At 44.3% G+C, this 17,016-nt stretch overlaps 2 protein-coding genes and 1 long non-coding RNA gene across 9 annotated transcripts; 1 reads left to right on the top strand and 2 right to left on the bottom strand.

Annotated features, from left to right (window-relative positions):
- Window positions 1-980: 980 nt before the first annotated feature.
- PHKG2 (phosphorylase kinase catalytic subunit gamma 2) lies at window positions 981-10,049 on the bottom strand. Of its 7 annotated transcripts, none has more exons than XM_087891796.1 (12): window positions 9,636-9,925; window positions 9,314-9,356; window positions 7,308-7,349; window positions 7,069-7,204; window positions 6,748-6,923; window positions 5,813-5,867; window positions 5,352-5,417; window positions 5,040-5,203; window positions 4,711-4,801; window positions 4,122-4,275; window positions 3,048-3,170; window positions 981-1,845 (listed from the first exon to the last, which is right to left on the bottom strand). In XM_087891796.1, the coding sequence occupies exons 3-12, from the start codon at window positions 7,345-7,347 to the stop codon at window positions 1,546-1,548; spliced, it is 1,305 nt and encodes a 434-aa protein (XP_087747922.1). In that variant the 5' UTR covers window positions 7,348-7,349; window positions 9,314-9,356; window positions 9,636-9,925; the 3' UTR covers window positions 981-1,545. The 7 variants fall into 7 exon arrangements, with proteins under 7 accessions (XP_087747922.1, XP_087747923.1, XP_034275667.1 ...); XM_087891797.1 differs by having other exon boundaries at window positions 9,288-9,356; window positions 9,636-9,822; XM_034419776.3 differs by lacking the exon at window positions 7,308-7,349 and having other exon boundaries at window positions 9,636-10,049.
- On the top strand, window positions 9,958-16,946 carry LOC148113929 (uncharacterized). Its single transcript, XR_015733684.1, has 2 exons — window positions 9,958-13,078; window positions 16,494-16,946. It is a non-coding gene; the product is annotated as an uncharacterized LOC148113929 (long non-coding RNA).
- On the bottom strand, window positions 13,058-16,755 carry TMEM265 (transmembrane protein 265). The gene is made up of 2 exons (XM_034419780.3): window positions 16,567-16,755; window positions 13,058-13,219 (listed from the first exon to the last, which is right to left on the bottom strand). Exons 1-2 carry the CDS (start codon window positions 16,753-16,755, stop codon window positions 13,058-13,060), a joined length of 351 nt encoding a protein of 116 aa, XP_034275671.1.
- Window positions 16,947-17,016: the final 70 nt, after the last annotated feature.

The following is a 17,016-nucleotide window of genomic DNA, read 5'->3' on the forward strand; positions in this document are numbered from 1 at the left end:
TACCTGTAAAGTGCTGGACTAGAAATCAGGAGATCTTGAATTCTAATCTCCTGTCAGGGAGGAAAGGAGGCTTTGGGTGGCACACACTCTTAGCCCAACCTACCTTATAGTGTGGTTCTTGTGAAAGAAACGGGAAGTGAGAGCATTATCTATGCTTCCTTGAGTTGCACAAGATAGGCAGGGTATAAATACGTTCAGGTTTTGGAATGGTTCTGGGGAGCCTGGTGCCTTAGGCTAAGCACTCCTGGCCAACATAATGTAACATGGCTGGGCAAAAAGAAATATTTCTTTCATTAGAAGTTTTGCCTGGAATATGGCTGGGCCAACTAGACTCCAATGAACTTGGGTATGGTTGTTTTTGGCAAACCTTACCTCATCTCAGCCCAGTTCAAGGACTGCCACAGAGAAGAGGGAATCAAGCTATTCTCCAAAGCACCTGAGGGCAGGACAAGAAGCAATGGGTGGAAATTAATCAAGGAGAGAAGCAACCTAGAACTAAGGAGAAACTTCCTGACAGATTAATCAGCGGAACAAGTTGCCTCCAGAAATTGTGAATGCTCCAATACTGGAAGTCTTTAAGAAGAGATTGGATAACCATTTGTCTGAAATGCTATAGGGTTTCCTGCCTAAGCAGGGGGTTGGACTAGAAGACCTCCAAGGTCCCTTCCAACTCTGTTATTCTAATCTAGTCTAGTCGTCCAGCCCAGCCCAGCCCAGCCCAGCCCAGCCCAGCCCAGTCTATATTCTATATTCCATCCACTCTGTCATTGTGGCCTAAACATTTTTTCCTGAGAGATGCCAGATTCCAGCTGCATCGTTCCCTCTCCACTTTGGGCACAGCACTTGGGAATTTCTGGGACCTGGAGCAGACCACGATGGGGTAAATGAGTATGTCTGGCAGGGCTCCTGTTTCAGCAGAAATTATTATGAATTTCTCCTCCAAATCATGCAATGAAAAGGAAGTCCAAGTCTGAAGACAGTTTTGATCTCATTTCACTTTTATTATAGTTTGGACAATCATAAGGTGGGGGATGGCAGAGAACAACAACAAGCAGTTCAGCAAAAAAGCCACGTCCACTACTTGATTACAGCAAGGAGGAGAGATGCAAAACCTGATCCCACACCTGATCTCCAATACTGACCAAATCTAAAGACACAGATTGTTCCCTCAACAAAAGGGACTCCAGTGACAGATGAGACCCCTTTACTGCGCAAAGGGCTACATCAGGGGCTCCCGGTCTTGCAGAAGAAGCACATTGCTCTCCCCAGTCCCTCCCTTTGGACCAACACCATTAATGTGATAACAACCCTACCCAAATCCAGAACAACCTTCCAGGTATAATCAGGGAATCATGTCCCATCAGCCCAAAATTCAAGGTTCCCCAAGTTCTTGTTCCCTAGAAAGTCAGTCTCTTCCGTGCACAAGGAACCCAAAGGAGGACTCTAACCATTGGCCGTCCTCTCCCAATGGGGCAAGGATGAGGTTCAGTTCTGTGTAACCCCCCTGCCCCCTCAACATCCCTCACCCCTCCTGTTTCACAGGGGCTAGAGGACGTCTTTCTGGAAGAGAGGATCTTCCACAGCCGAGGACGGGGCCTCCTCTCCTTCTGTGTTCATCAAGGCCACCTGAATGGCCTTTGGGACATTTTCAAAGAGGGCAGCCCGGTTTTGTTGCTCGCCCTTCTTGACCCAGTGGCCGTAGATTCGGAAGGCACAAGCGTCAATCAGCTTGCGCACCCCCTTGAGGGCATAGGGGTCACACAGCAGCTGCTCCTTCGTGACTGGGCGCACCCGACGGTAGCTGGAGTAGATGCGGATAGAAGCCCGCACTGCCCACACGATGACCTGCCATGGAGCAAAAGAGGAAGAAGTCACAACAGGCCACAAGGCAGCAAGGAGGTTCATAAGCAAGCATTATCTTGGAAAAGGCATCTCCTCCCATAAGATCACAAAAGATCACAGACAGAGAGGCCAAGGATCCACCAAGGGCAGCAGTGTCAGTGCTGACTTGCAGTACAGAAAGTCCTCAGCTTAAAACAGTTCATTTAGCGCCCCTCTGAAATTACATCATCACTGGGAAAAAAGTGACTTAGGATAGTTTTTCACACTTAATGACCATTGCAACTTCCCCAAGGTCATGTGATCAAAATTCGGACTCTTGGCAACTGGTTCATATTTATGACCGTTGCAGTGTCCTGGGATCACGTGATCCGCTTTTGTGACCTTCTGGCAAGCAAAGTCTACACGGAAGCCCGATTCACTTAACAACCGGGTTACTGATTGAACAACTGCAGTGATTTGCTGAACAAGACACCTGGCTTTTAAAAGGTTTTAAAATGGGGCAAAATTCACTTAACAACTATGTCAGCAACAGATGTTTTGGGCTCAATTGTGGTCGTAGGATTACTTGTAGTGCTTCAGGGTATTCGTAGAGGCTTCGCTCTTCTGTAGAGATTCTCAGCAAGCTGGAGACGTGTGGACTTCAAGTCCCATAATTCCCCAGCCAGCATACATACACCTTCAACTTTGCTGAGGTTGAGAAACATTGCTTTAGAGAGTTGCCAAGCACTGGATCTGGAACTTTCTGCATCCAAAGCATGTACTTTTAACATTTTTTAAAAAAGGGAGGGGGGTCTAGATTGAACATAGTTCCCCAACCTTTCCAGGTTGGCAGGCTGGAGCAGGGGATGCTGATTTTGTGGGAGGGACTGGCGCATGTGCGCAGGCATGTGACCTTTTAAGAGGTGTGGACTTCCAACTCCCAGAATTCCCCCAGCCACCCAACTTTAAAAAAAAATCCTCATGAAGTAAGCCATTTTGAAATGTCTCCTACACCCAGAAGTGTTAAAAGCAGGCATCCTCAAAAGAAGTCATGTTTGGCTTTAACTTTGACCCAAAACCATTTTATTGTGCTTTTGGAACGCTCAAAAATATCTGTTTTGTAATCAATACAAAATACCCTTTTAGGAATGAAGAATGACTTAAATGAATACATATTTTATTTTTATTTTATTTGTAATTAAATGAAATAATAATATGCCACTTACCCTGAATTTATGGAAGGGACTGAAATGTCGCTGCTCCCTTCCGTAGCGCTGGAAAAAAGGGTGCTGCAGTGCCTCCTCAGCGCTCAACCTTTCGATGGGATCTACTTTCAACAGTCGGCAAATCTGCCAAAGGAAAAAAAAGGGGAGGGGGTTCCTAAGAAGCATTCTGGGAAGAGAAGCCTGCTGATGCATAATGACATGGAAAGGGAGGAACTGAGAAGCAACGTGATGATTTAAACAAGTATTGATATGATTTTCCCACCCCCCCAACCCCGCCCCCATTCTGTCTATCAGGCTAGGCAGGCCAGCATGAGCTACAAAAAATATATAGTCCTCAATTTATGACCAAAATAAAGCCAGCCCATTACAGTCATTAGTCGTGACAGTCATAAAGTGGGTCACTGCATGACTAAGCTCCTTTTTATGACATTTTTGCAGTTCTACAGCAACCACGATAGTTGTAAAGCAAACCCATGTCCATTTTTGACAAAAACTAGAAGTAAATGCTGGGTTTTGGCAAAAACGTCATAAAAGTGTGGTCAGGTGACCTTGGGCCAATGCAAATGGCCATTAATGCAGCTGGTTGCCAAGTGCCTTGGTACTTCTGAATCGGAATCTAAATACCTTTGGGGGTCCATCGTAACTTCAAAACGTCACTAAGTGACCAGTTACAAGTCGAGGATTACCCTATAAAGAAGAGTTCTCCAACCTTTCTGGGTTGGTGGCCCAGGGGCAAGGCAGCGCAAGACCATATGAATGGGGCTGCAAGATCACGCAAACAGAAGCATGAATGTGTGCATGCATGTGCGAGGCTCACCACGACACTATCGCCAGTGTGACGCTCACTGCAGCGCGAGTGGGAGGGGTTTGGTTAACTGGTTATCCACTCACGCAGCCCAGTCGCCAACAGGCCACGGCCTGGTAGTGGGCCACGGCCCACAGATTGGGGATCCCTCCTGTAGAGTTTGGGATGGTAAAGTCTCCTCAAGTTTAACAAGCACCCACTTGGAAGAACTGCAGCCTTTTCATTTCTCTCCGTTACCGCATGAGACCAGGACGCTGCTGCCTTCTTACCAAATCCTTGACTGTGTCCGATCGGTCGTCCCACTCTGGAGAACCAAAGTGATATCTGCCTTCCATGATCATCCGAAGCATCAACATCTGCTTGCGGTGCCAGAAAGGGGGAGAGCCAGCCAGGAGGGTGAAAAAGATGACGCCACAGGCCCAGCTGCAAGGAAGGAGATTAATAGTAGAGAATATTTGTATCTCAGGGTTGAACTGTGGAGTCCTTGGTGCTCTCTGAGCTTGGTTGTTTCCTTGCAGATGTTTCTATTATCCAACTAATCACCAGTACAATCGAACAGTAAACAACAGCCTAATCAAGGAACCATCAAAAACATTCCCAACAACCCTGACAGGGCAAGTCACTGGTAAACAAACATAGAGCAAATTCCACTCCCTTCTAGCACTGATGATGTCACTTTGTTGGGTAATAAGATGTCTGCAAGAAAATAACCAAGCTCAGAGAGCACCAAGGACCTCAAAGGTAGGAGATTATTTTCGAATGCCTCACTCCACTTTGGCTGGCAGGTGAGAACAATCATAATCCAGGATGTCTGAGGAAGGTTCCCTGACCCCATCCCATTCCCTAAGTATAACTTACAGGTCCACCTCCTTCCCATAACCAGGGTGAGTCTCGTCCATGGAACATTTCAATATTTCAGGTGCCAGATAGCCCGGGGTACCACATAACTCTGTAGGGAAACAGTCACAGATTCAGAGAACTTCAGAGAAATGCCAAATGGGAGATCTTTTCAGAACAAGAAAGGTGGATTGAATAGCCTATGAAAAGACGCCCACAGAAGCTGAGCTTTCCTGCCTGCCCTGTGGCTTAACAGAAAACTGCTCCATGGGGCAGTTGGAAAGGCCTCCTTCCACTGTCTCCACCTCCCCAAAAATACGCCACTGGATGGGACCCCCCCCCCGCCTCACCTCGCAGTTTCTCTCCTGGCTCCAAATGGCAGGAGAAGCCGAAATCAGACAGTTTGATGCTGAGATCATCGTTCATGAGGATGTTCTCCGGTTTGAGGTCTCGATGGACGATGTGGTTCTCATGAAGGTAGCTCACGGCCTCCAGGAGGGCTCGCATGATGCATCTGAAAGAAGGCAACATGGAGGTCAGGACCTTGTTGTTAAGGACCAGGTCTTGGAGCCCTCCACAAAATAGCAAGGAGGAGGGCTCATTAAGTTATGTGTTAAGAACTTTCCACTTATCCTAGGCCCAAAAGTAGACCTTCAGTTTACCTGGTCTCCTTTTCACTGATGGTTACTTTCTCTGTAAGGTAGTCAAAAAGCTCGCCACGTCTCATTCTGCAAGGAAAATTAGAGCCTGAAAGCAGAATGCTCCCTTTCTTGTATTTATTTGTTTATTTTATTTAGTGTATGGCTCTCTCTCTCATAATTCGGGGGCCGAAAGCCCTACTAAGCAGGTATATACAAAAGTGTGAAGGCTATTGCTTAACACATTGTAAGCCGCCCTGAGTCTCCGGAGAAGGGCGGCATATAAATCGAACCAATAAATGAATGAATGAATGAATGAATGAATGAATGAATGAATGAATGAATGAATAAATAAATAAATAAATAAATAAAATTTAATGTAGGGTTATACTGGCAGCTTTAAGATGTGTGGACTTCAACTCCCAGAATTCCTCAGCCAGCATATCATTTTATTTCCCACCCATTTTCAAACGTTTGTTACTTACAAATCAAAGACTAGGAACATGAAGGTGGATGTCTCATAGGAATCTATAAGAGTTACTGAAGAAAAAGAAGAATTGTCACTTACGTCATAATTGCTTCAGTGTTTATAAAATGGCACTTGTATCTAATGGCAGAATATAAAGACAGCTCATGCAATTGAGCCCAGAATTTTGGTTGCAAGCCATTGCGGTCATTAAGCAGGTAACCATGTGACCTGATTTGATTTTATGACTGCTTACATGATCTCTTTACAAGCCTGTTGGGTTATTTTGGGCCAATCACCAGAAGACTGAGCTCTAGTCCTCTCTTCGGCACGAATGCTGGTTGGGTGACTTTGGGCCAGCCATTCTCTCTCAGCCCTACCCACCTCACAGGATTGTTGTTGGGAAAATAGAAGGTGTAAGGAGTACAGACAGTCCTCGACTTACAACTGCTACCGAGTCCAAAATCTATTTTTATAAGTGAGATATTTCTTAAGTGAATTTTGCCCCATTTTACCACCTTTCTTGTCACGGTTGTTAAGCGAATCATTGCAGTTGTTAAGTCAGTAACCCGGTTGTTAAGTGAACCTGGCTTTCTCATTGACCCTTGCTTGTCGGAAGATTGCAAAAGGTGATTACGTGACCCCAGGACACTGCAACCGTCATAAATATGAATCAGTTGTCAAACATCTGAATTTTGATCACATGACCGTGGGGAGGTTACAGCAGTCATAAATGCGAAAAATTGTCATAAGTCACTTGTTTCAGGGCCCTTTGTAACTTTGAACAGTCACTAAATGAACTGTTGTAAGTCGAGGACTACCTGTATTATGCACCTTATCACTTTTCATTACCTATAAAGTAATAAAAGGCAGGATTAAAAAGCAAATAAATCAAATAAATTTGCAATAGAGAGAGAGGTGCTGAGAGAATGCAGATGGGACAGCCATACTCACTAATAAAAGGGTGACCGGAGACCTGGTGCAGGATGGCAATCTCTTTGCTGGTCGACAAACGGACTTCTTCCAGCTGCTGGGGAGTCATGCGCTCCGGGGTTACCTCAATAATCTTCACTGCAAACTCCTGTCCCGTCTGCTTGTGTATACATCGCCGGACCACACTGCTTACTCCTCTGTGAGTGGAATGAGCAAATGATGTGCAGAAAAATCAATTTTTCAGAAACGCTAATGTCTCCCAGCGAGGAAAAATAAACTGAGGTATTTCGACCCCTCCAAGCCGTTCTGTTGCATCAGGTCCTTTTTCCCTTCTAGCCTCACCTGCCAATAACATCCTTGGGGTCGTATTTCTGGTAGAATTCCTTGGCTCCAGCCCAGTCTGGAAGCTCATCATCCAAGCCCACGTCTCGTGTCATTTTATCGCAGGGCTGTGAAACTGCACGTACCAATTCAGCTTCTGAAATGCACAAAGAGGCAAAGGGAAATCTGTCAAAAGCACTTTCTGGACTCAGCTGCTCCCTGATCTGCATGCACAAGTCTAAGTGGGGAAATCAACCTACGTGATGGCAGCCTCAGGCCCAGACATTCCAATGCACACATGGCTTTCGTGGTGGACATCATGGAAGAGACAAAGGAAAAGGACTTAATTGGACCAAGGGACTAATCCCCTTTCTAAAAATTTCATTCAGTGGCAGGGTGGATTTTAAGACATACGGTAACCCCCAAGGTGCGAGAGCAGTCAAATGGAGCTGCGATTCCTGCTTTGGGTTTATGAACAAATAAACAATCAATCAATCATTCAATCAACATTTTGCATCCTTGTGCTGCAATGGGATAGATTCCTCGTTCCTGTGAGCAAATCAGGGCAAAATAAAAAGCCTCGTCCATTTTTTTCCCTCCTAGGGAGCAAAAATGGCACAAAGATTTGACACACACGCCATATACAATATAGGAAATAATGGGATTAGAGGCATGACCAAGCAAAGATATCCCTTTGGAATACCCCATATATGTATCAACCTCTACAATTCCACATTGTGCCCACAGAGTCACACCTTCTTCCTAATGTCTACTTTTCCATCCCCCTGGAATTCTTTACTTCTAAACCTCTAAAAAATCATTTCAGAGCCTCGTTTAAGCCTCATCACAATCTTAGAACTGGAATCTAGATCTCCCTTCCATAAGGATGTAAATCTTGCAGATGTTTCCTTGGGAGTATAAATGTCATTGAACCGAAATGGGATGGTTTTTTTTTCCCCAAGAAAAGATGCATAAACCTGACAATATTGTCCAATGAGAGATCCTTGGTGCTATCTGAACTTGATTGTTTTGTTGCAGACATTAAATTACCCAAACTAGATAACACTACAGTAGCACTGATGATATTATGTAGTTTCAGTAATGAAACAGCTGCGAGAAAACAAGCAAGTTCAGAGACCACCAAGGACCTCTCATTTCAACCCTTACAAATATTCTCCTTTATTAGTTACTTCTAATAGTATAGTAAATCAAATTGGCTCCGAGAGCATTCTACTTACTAGGATAGATTTCTCAATTTCACGCCCTCTGGAACTGTTAGACAATAACTGTCGAATATAAATATCCGTTTGTCACATTGGCTAAGAAATCTGTGAGTTGTAATCCAAGATTTCCAAATAATACCAGGAAAAAGGGGAAGACATCCCAAGGCATTCGTTGGTTGTGTTGCTGAATCTACAGGCTGAAATTCTCCACAATTTAGTATTAAAGGGTATTAGAAGGGCATCTCCCATCTCTAAGCACTACTGATGTGTTTGATTTAAAAAATAAATGATAGCAAGAAACCTGCTTTATGCATCTGGATTCGGTACATGAAAGTATATAAAATCTACAGGATTTTATCTAGACTATGGCATCATTTCTATTTTATCTATGCTTTATCACAGAGAGAGAGGGAGGGAGGGAGAGAGACATCCAAAGGCATTCGTTGGTTGTGTTGCTGAATCTACAGGCTGGAATTCTCCACAGTTTAGTATTAAAGGGTATTAGAAGGGCATCTCCCATCTCTAAGCACTATTGATGTGTTTGATTTAAAAATAAATGATAGCAAGAAACCTGCTTTATGGATCTGGATTCGGTACATGAAAGTATATAAAATCTACAGGATTTTATCTAGACTATGGCATCATTTCTATTTTATCTATGCTTTATCACAGAGGGAGGAAGGGAGGGAGGGAGAGAGAGAGAGGGGGGAAGGGAGGGAGAGAGAGAAAGTGGGAGGGAGGGAGAGGGAGGGAGGGAGAGAAAGTGGGAGGGAGAGTGTGGGAAAGGGAGGGGGAGGGAGAGAGAGGGAGGGAGGGAGGGAGAGAGAGAGAGAGAGGGAGGGAAGGAGGGAGAGAGAAAGTGGGAGGGAGAGACTGTGGGAGAGGGAGGGACAGAGTGGGGGTAAGGGAGGAGGGAAGGAGGGAAGGAAAAAGGGGGAGAGAAGGAGGGGGAGGGAGAGATGGATATCTGCCGCTTTTCCCTGCACTTGGTCCTTGCTTTCTAAGCATACGGCCTACCTTCCAAGGTTGCTGGCAAAACTTACTCAGAAATCAAGGAATCACTCGCGAAGCCATCGGCCGGAGCACCTAAAGACATAACAGCACAGAAGGCGAGGGGGTTTACGTTACAAAACGGGCAGAGGCTGCTCTGCGGCGAAAGCTCCATCCCTTCCCCCCACTCCCCAACCCAAGATTCGCTAAGCCACGATTAGAAATGCACTCTGCGCGTTCTCAGAAAACCCTCGTTTTGCCTTTCAGCTCCGTGGCCTATCAGCGACAGACAAGGGATCCCGGGGTTTCTCCTGGGTCCCATTATGCCACCGACCATTATCCGCCTCTCTTGGCCCGTAAACCCGGTCCGCTCACCTCTCCTCTTTGCCTTCTCCTTCTGCAGGTGGGGGGTGGTGGTTGGGGGGGGTGGTGTCTCGCGTTATGCAATGGATTCCCGCACGAAGAGACGCCCCCGGACGCTCACCTGGCGGCCCTCCGCTTTAATTGAGTTAATGCCCCCCCTCCCCCCACGACGGCACCCGGCGACTCCCGGGCCCCGCCCCTTCGACCGGATTGGTCCGCGCTCCTTCAATGCCGCGGGGTGGCGACCAAAGGGATCCCGTCGGGACTGGCGTGAGCGGCGCCCAATGGCCAGACGAACAGAGAGCGAAGGGAGGGGAGGGGCTTTTCTACAAGCAGAAGCCAATCTGAGGAAGAAGAAATGGAAGGATTGAAAGGGAGGAAGCGCTGTTTCCCTACCCGCACGCAGCCACCGACGGGAGAAAGCTCAGCCAATCAAAAAGGAAGGTTGTTTTTAAAGTGTCAGGAGGGTGAACCAATCGACTGCTCGATTTGGATAAAGGAGCGAGAGGCGGTGCGGCTCGATAAACAAACTTCGGGTGAAAGCTTAGCCAATGGGAAAAGGGAAGGGGCGGGTGCTGGGCGAAAGGGTTATTCTAGGTTTCACGGTCGCCAAAGGAAAGGTCAAGAGGCGGGGGGGGGGCGGCGGCGATATGCATTCTCCCACGCCTTTCTTCAAGGCTTGGTCATGTGATCACCCAGGACAGTGTTATTACACACACACACATAGGCACACAACCAGTAGTGGGATTCAAATAATTTAACCGGTTTTCTGCCCTAATGACAGACTGAGTGGGCATGGCCAACTTGATTTGTCTCACCTTTAGGAAATTTCTCCGTAGTCCAACTCACAATAAACTAGCACTGTTCCAATATTGAGAATAGAATAGAATAACAGAGTTGGAAGGGACCTTGGAGGTCTTCTAGTCCAACCCCCTGCTTAGGCAGGAAACCCTCTATCATTTCAGACAAATGGTTATCCAATCTCTTCTTTAAAAACTTCCAGTGTTGGAGCATTCGCAACTTCTGGAGGCAAGTGGTTCCATTGATTAATTGTTCTAACTTTCAGGAAATTTGAGCGGCTCCTACAAAAATGAAGGAGTCAAATCTATTTTCCAAAGCACCAAAAGGCACAGCAAGAAACAATGGATGGAAACTAACCAAAGAGAGAAGCAACCTAGGACTAAGGAGAAATTTTCTAAGGGTGAGACCAATCAACCAATGGAATAGCTTACCTTCAGAAGTTGTGGGTGCTCCATCACTAGAGGCTTTCGAAAAGAGTAAGGGAAGTACACCCCAAAAGAACAGGGCCAGGAACCACTAAACCAATGTAGAAAACTTAAAACAGCCATTCCCCCTTTAAAAAACAAAGTCAAAACCCCAAAGCAAACTCACCAGCTGAGAGGGAAACTAAGACCAGCTGCTCATGCTAATTGAAAGCCTAGGCATGCTGCCAATAGCCATTAACTTTTCCAACTCTATTATTCTATGTTCTCAATGTTCTAAATTGGGTGCTTTACAGTAGAAGCAATACAGCTGGCTGGACCACAGGTGCATTAAATTCACGGCCTGTATCATCAAGCTGCATCATTGTCCCCTCTTGTATCTTTTTCTCCAGGAAGAAACAAGAAGTAGCCAACACTACAGCAGCTATAAAAGGTCTTGGGGAACTCCAGGGAGTATCAGCTGATCACAGAAGTGTTACTTAATACCTTTTATAATGAAAATGTTTATAATCTTGTCCTTCCTGAAGGGAAAAGGTTATCCCATCCCTAGATGGGTGATTGATAGGTTTCCTCTTCTCTGCCCTAATCCTGTCAGTTTCGGTTATTTATTGACTTTATTCAAGGTGTGTGTCAGCTGCATTCCAGCTACAACTGTTAAATGGTTCTTGGCTGTCTGCCTGGAGCTATTAACTGAAGGGAGAGAAGAAGAAAAACCTCTCTTGCACTTTATTTTCAGCTGGTTCTCCGAACTGCACAAGCAATTAACAGTTCGGACGAACTGGTACAAACCGGCTGAATCCCACCACTGCACACAACCCACCCTAGCTGGACCCTCCGCCCACAATGCACGAACCTCATGACTTTCTGAAGTAGATTAAGATGGGCAGCTCAAGGTCACCCACGTTCACCTCGGATCTGCAGCAATCTAAATCTGGCCTTCCTATTGATTGGGCCAATTTTCCTCCACCTTATGCTATGCAAATGTGTGGGAGCGGTTCTGCATGGGAATTATGGGAATTGGAATCCTGAGAGGGCATCAGGGTGAGAAGAGTGCTCTAACCACTACGCCATGATGCAGCCTGACTCCCTAAGAAAGCTATGTTGCTATTTTTAATTGCTTTTCATCCAAAAGGGACTTCCGCTTTCCGGTTTTATCTGTACAACAACCCTCCAAGGTGGACCAGGACTAAGATTGAAGGACTGGTCTGAGGTCACCCGAGGGATCTTTAGATGGGGCAGGATTTCAATCCAACTCTCCCCCCCACCCATTCTGTGCTTTAATTCCACCTTGATGTTCATACTGCTTTCTGTGCCCATCCATGTTATCTGCATTTCCTGCGTCGGATGAGGAGAGTACATCTTTCTCCTGGTCTTGGCTACTTTTTACAGAGGCACAATTGAGAGCGTTTTAACAAACTGCATCACTGTTTGGTTTGCTGGCAGCAGTGCCTTAGATAGAAAGTCCATAGAGAGAGTAGTAAGGACAACCAAGATGATTATAGGAAGCTCGCTTCAGGATACTGCTTATAAGCACTATGTATTTAGAGCTCAAAGCATTGTTAGAGACCCCACACACCCACTTCATGGTCTGTTTTTGTTGTTCCCCTCCCCTCTGGGAGGAGGTTTTGAAGTATTTCTAGCAGGACTAGAACAGCTTCGTTCCCTATGCCATGCGTCTGGTAAACTCGCAAGATTCGTTTTTCTCGCCTTGTACATGTATATATCCAAACTAGACTGTGTTGTTTCGCCGTGTCATATAATACATGTAGGTATATGCATACTTTTGTACTTATTTATTTTGTCGTGTTTATGTAGTGTATATTGGAGGTGGTGACCCTTTGAGAGCTGTATGCAATGAAATTTCATTTGAATGTATACCGATTAGTGTATATTCAAAGTGACAATAAAGTTATTCTAAGTTATTTGTGCCACCCACAAGAATTCAAAAGGAGATTGCTGAAATAACCCCTCACTGGGTTATTTCAGCAATAAAATAGGCGTCTTACATCAAGCAGAACAGATTCTTCTACATTGTCTGCAGGAGGAAAAAAAAAAAGATGTCCGCCGTTTTTCCCGTCCATGGAGCCAACTCAACGAAGAAAGTGCCACCACAAGAAATACTTCAGTGCTCGCTTAGCTTAATCCAACTGAAGAAACCGCAATAGTCAACATGGATTCTGGAAGCCCAAAATCACCAAATGATGTGGCTCATCATTCTGCTTTAGATATGAGGTAAGACAGGAGGACCAGTAACATGGGGATCAGAATAAGAAGGGAAACCCAAACAATGATACTCAGGCAAGACATAAGCCGAGATTTCCGAGCCCAATGAAGTGCTGCTTTCTGGCAATGGGTCTTTTGCTTTTCATTAGCCTAAAGGAGCAAAAAACAGCTTTGTTATTCACTCTGGATGTAGATTAAAGACACCAGAAATCATTCATTTTAAGGAAAAAATTCTTAGCCTGATTTTTCATATATTATATACATTACCTGCTGAAATGCTTGATATAGGTCTCAGAATTCTTGTCTCTTCCCTAGGGAATTGTTAGTACAATACACTGAATCACAAATAATTCATTCACATGTCAACTGAGCATGCTGGGTTAGAGCCTATGCTTAGTTTAAGACTCATTGTATCATTAAAATCAAAACACTGGATTCGGTCAGGGAATTTTAACTCAGCTAACCATAGGTAACATGTTATGCAAATGTCCTTGGCCTGTATTTCTGCATATTGATCCTAAATCTAGAGTCCAGATGGGCAGACAAACCTAGATAGGGCAAGGAAGGAGTTGGGCCTCCTTTTTTCCTCAGGTAAGACATCGAAATATGTTCCTATCTTGTTAGTAGCTTGGAAATGTTTACAAGACCAGTTCTAAAGATTTGCATTCTACCCACACCGTATCTTTAAAGTCAATGCCTCCAATGCTTTCCACCTGGCAAAGAGGCTGGTGGGGAGTTTCCAACCACCTGAGCTCAACCAGAACAGTCCTTTCCTGCAGGTGTTGCAGAAGAGCAGTGTTGGTCTAAGGTGGGGGAAAAAACCAGAAAGATCCAGGTAGCACCTTCTTACATTCACAAAGTTGATTAAAAGACCTAAGTTTTTGCAAGCTGCTCAAATAAAATGTGTAGGTCATACATTTTAAGTCAAGTTGAATTTTGATTGGGTAGTGTGTTCCAATGAAAATTCAAAAAATTCAGTTTTACCCAGTTTGGGGTCATTTATTCAGCTTGAGGCTAAAGTAATGCAGGATTTAAATAGGGTTGGGCAAAGTGGGGCAAATAGGTTGGTTACCCAGATGCAAGTTAAATGTGAGATAGATTTCATGCAAAAAAACAAACAACCTTTTAATTAAAAGTTAAAATTATTTTTAAATAAAATAACACTATAGAGCAAATAGAAACATAGAATCATAGAGCTGGAAGGGACTAGAGGTCTTCTAGTCCAATCCCCTGCCAAAAGCAGAAGACCTTATGCCATCCTGGATAAATGCATGCCCACTTTTTTCAACTGATTAATGGTTCTCACTGTCAGAAAAATTCTCCTTACTTCTAGATTGGATCTCTCTTTGATAAATTTCACTTTGAGAAACACTGGTTTATAACTTCCCACATTCTGAATTAATAAATAAATCAACTTGACCATCCAACAAAACATAATTTTCTCTCTTATCATGGATGAGCATAAAAATTAGCAAAATTGGAACTCCAGGGAGGTGTTAACAGATTGAACGGCCACTGAATATTTGCAGAGAGGGTGGGGGGGGGAACAATATTAAAAACCCAAAGATGCTGGGAAAGGAAGGATGAGTCTTATTTGGGCGGACCAAATTCTGATTGACTGTTGAAGAACATAATGGGCAACTGGGTGGAAAGAGAATTGCTTTGAAGGAAATACCCAGAGTCACTTAGGCCAGATGGGTGGTATAGGAATTTAATAAATACTTAAATAAACTTCAAAGAGGAAGCAGCCAGACTAAGTAACATTTTGTCATGGGTTCCACTACAAGGTTGGTTTTTGCTTTCCTCCTGCCCTGGAGGAATATTTTGGCCATTGTCTTCCAGCCATAAAAAAAAATAAAAATGAAGCTGTTTGGTTCCATTGTCAATTCTTGTGAAACTACAATCTGATTGAACGTTCTCCCTTAAAAACATTCCTGAGGCTGCACATTGTTGGGGTAGAATCAGTGGTGGCCCAAATCTTTTACCAAGATTATAAACTTCCCTCTAGTTTTATAGGAAATCTTGTCCCCCTCAATTAGTTCTGCTTGTCCATTGATTAATCCTGGATAAGCCTTTAAGCGATCTTAAGATAAAAACAAGAGCCTTAAAAATTAATTTGTTTCTTCTAGCTTTAGCTTTTTATAGCCCACTTCATGAGAGGCCTCAAGTACCTTCTTTAAAGGAATGTGGATCCATGCTTTTTAAAACCTTACAGCCCATGGAATGCAACAGCTTTCCTCAGTTCTGGAATTTGACACTTTTGCAAAATATTGATCAGGCTTTGCCGCCTGAAGGTAGCCTGGGAATTTTAATGAACATCAGCTCCGGGATAGTTATTTTCCACATCTGCTTGAGGAATACCTTCTCCCACCATTCAAATCCCACTCTATTATCCTCAGTTGTCGAGAATTCTATAAGTCATACTACCATATTTTTTGGACTATAAGACATAGGGGTGAAATGCTCCCGGTTCAGACCGGGTCGCCCGATCCGGTAGCAATGGAGGCAGGTGGTTCGGAGAACCGGTAGCAAAAATCTATGCCCCCCCCACAAGCCAGCTGAGCCGCACGATAATCAGAGCCTTTTTTTTTTACTTTTAAAAGCATTTTTTCTACAACCTCTTTGGGCAAAAAATGCTTTTAAAAGTTAAAAAAAAAAGCCTCTGATGATTGCACGGTTCAGCTGGGATCGTTAAAGGCTTTTAAAGGAAAAAAGCTGATCAGGGGTGGATGACCTCCTGGAATACCCCCAATCAGCTGTTCCCAGAGGTGAACTTTGGCAACAGGTTTGTTGGTTGTGAGCCCTGAGCCTTGCTTTTTTTTCAGCCTCTAAAAGGGAGGTTTCGAAGGCTTTTTTCAGGATTCAAGATTTTATTGGCGTGGGTTCTAAATACTGTATTTTTCAGAGTATAAGATGCACTGGAGTATAAGACACAGCTTAGTTTTTGGGGAGGAAAATAGGAAAAAAAAATCTGTCTACCAGGTATTCATCTGGCTAGCGTCCTTAGTCTGGTCAGCTTCAGCACATTAGTTTGCTAGTTTTGAGCACATGCATGCTCTTTTTATCCACTGCTAGGGAATAAAAAAATAACTTCTAAAGAACAGATGAGAGTCAAGAGGGAGCAGGCAAAGCGCAGAAGATCGCTTCACTCGCTAGTACCTCTTTAGGGCTGAAAAGAAGCTTCGAAAAAGCTACATTCAGAGTATTAGACGCACCCAAATTTTCAGCCTCTTTTGGGTGGGGGGAAGTGTGTCTTATACTCTGAAAAATACAGTACATCTTTTTTGGATCAGTACATATATTTGGGAAGGAAAAAAGATCATACCCTTATTAAATAAGAGAGGTATATATTACTTTTCTTAAATCTCCAGGAATTATTTTCCCAAAGAAAACTGGACTTGATATTGTTCTCTTTCTCGTTCAGGGAACACCGAACAGAGATATTAATTTTATCACCACCTTCCCAGCCAGCTTTTCCCATATGGGAAATCACTCACCTTGACTGCATAGATCAGAGCCAGGACCCCAATGCACGAACAGCCACAGATGATGCTAGCTATGGCCAGGTTACGCAATCTGTGCACATTCAAAGCAGGGGGCTTGCCAGGATTGCCACTCTCCAAGGTGTCCGGTCCTACCATCCCTCTACTCTCCCCTTCATTGAGGACCCCCATTTCTTCATCCATGACTAAAGGACACCAGCAAGTTGCTGAAATAAAAACAAAAAGGCTAGACAGAAGTTCTCTGAAGATGGGCTCCAGCACAAGTCCAAAAGCTCAGAAGACTAAATCTCTGGTCCCGGTGACTGATCCAGATTGGATTCTGCAACATTATCCTGGGATGCGTATATTCGCCTTCATTAATAAAAAGTCAAAAAGCTAGACTCTTTTGCTGCTTCAGTGATTCACATTAATTCTCCGAGGCATCAAGGTATTACGGTAGTCCGA

The sequence above is a fragment of the Pantherophis guttatus genome, chromosome 4, assembly GCF_059756535.1.
Source record: "Pantherophis guttatus breed Tessera chromosome 4, ASM5975653v1, whole genome shotgun sequence".
Taxonomy (NCBI): domain Eukaryota; kingdom Metazoa; phylum Chordata; class Lepidosauria; order Squamata; family Colubridae; genus Pantherophis; species Pantherophis guttatus.

Bases quoted from the DNA above. Each gene is read 5' to 3' on its own strand.
- PHKG2 (XM_087891796.1), bottom strand. From the start codon at position 7,347: ATGTGTGCATTGGAATGTCTGGGCCTGAGGCTGCCATCAC. The intron at 5,868-6,747 runs GTGAGTATGGCT...CTTTTTCTTCAG, and splicing joins CTCCGGTCACCCTTTTATTA to TAACTCTTATAGATTCCTAT. The intron at 4,276-4,710 runs GTAAGTTATACT...CCTTCCTTGCAG, and splicing joins TATGGGAAGGAGGTGGACCT to CTGGGCCTGTGGCGTCATCT.
- TMEM265 (XM_034419780.3), bottom strand. From the start codon at position 16,755: ATGGATGAAGAAATGGGGGTCCTCAATGAAGGGGAGAGTAGAGGGATG. The intron at 13,220-16,566 runs GTGAGTGATTTC...TTGCTCCTTTAG, and splicing joins CTCTGATCTATGCAGTCAAG to GCTAATGAAAAGCAAAAGAC.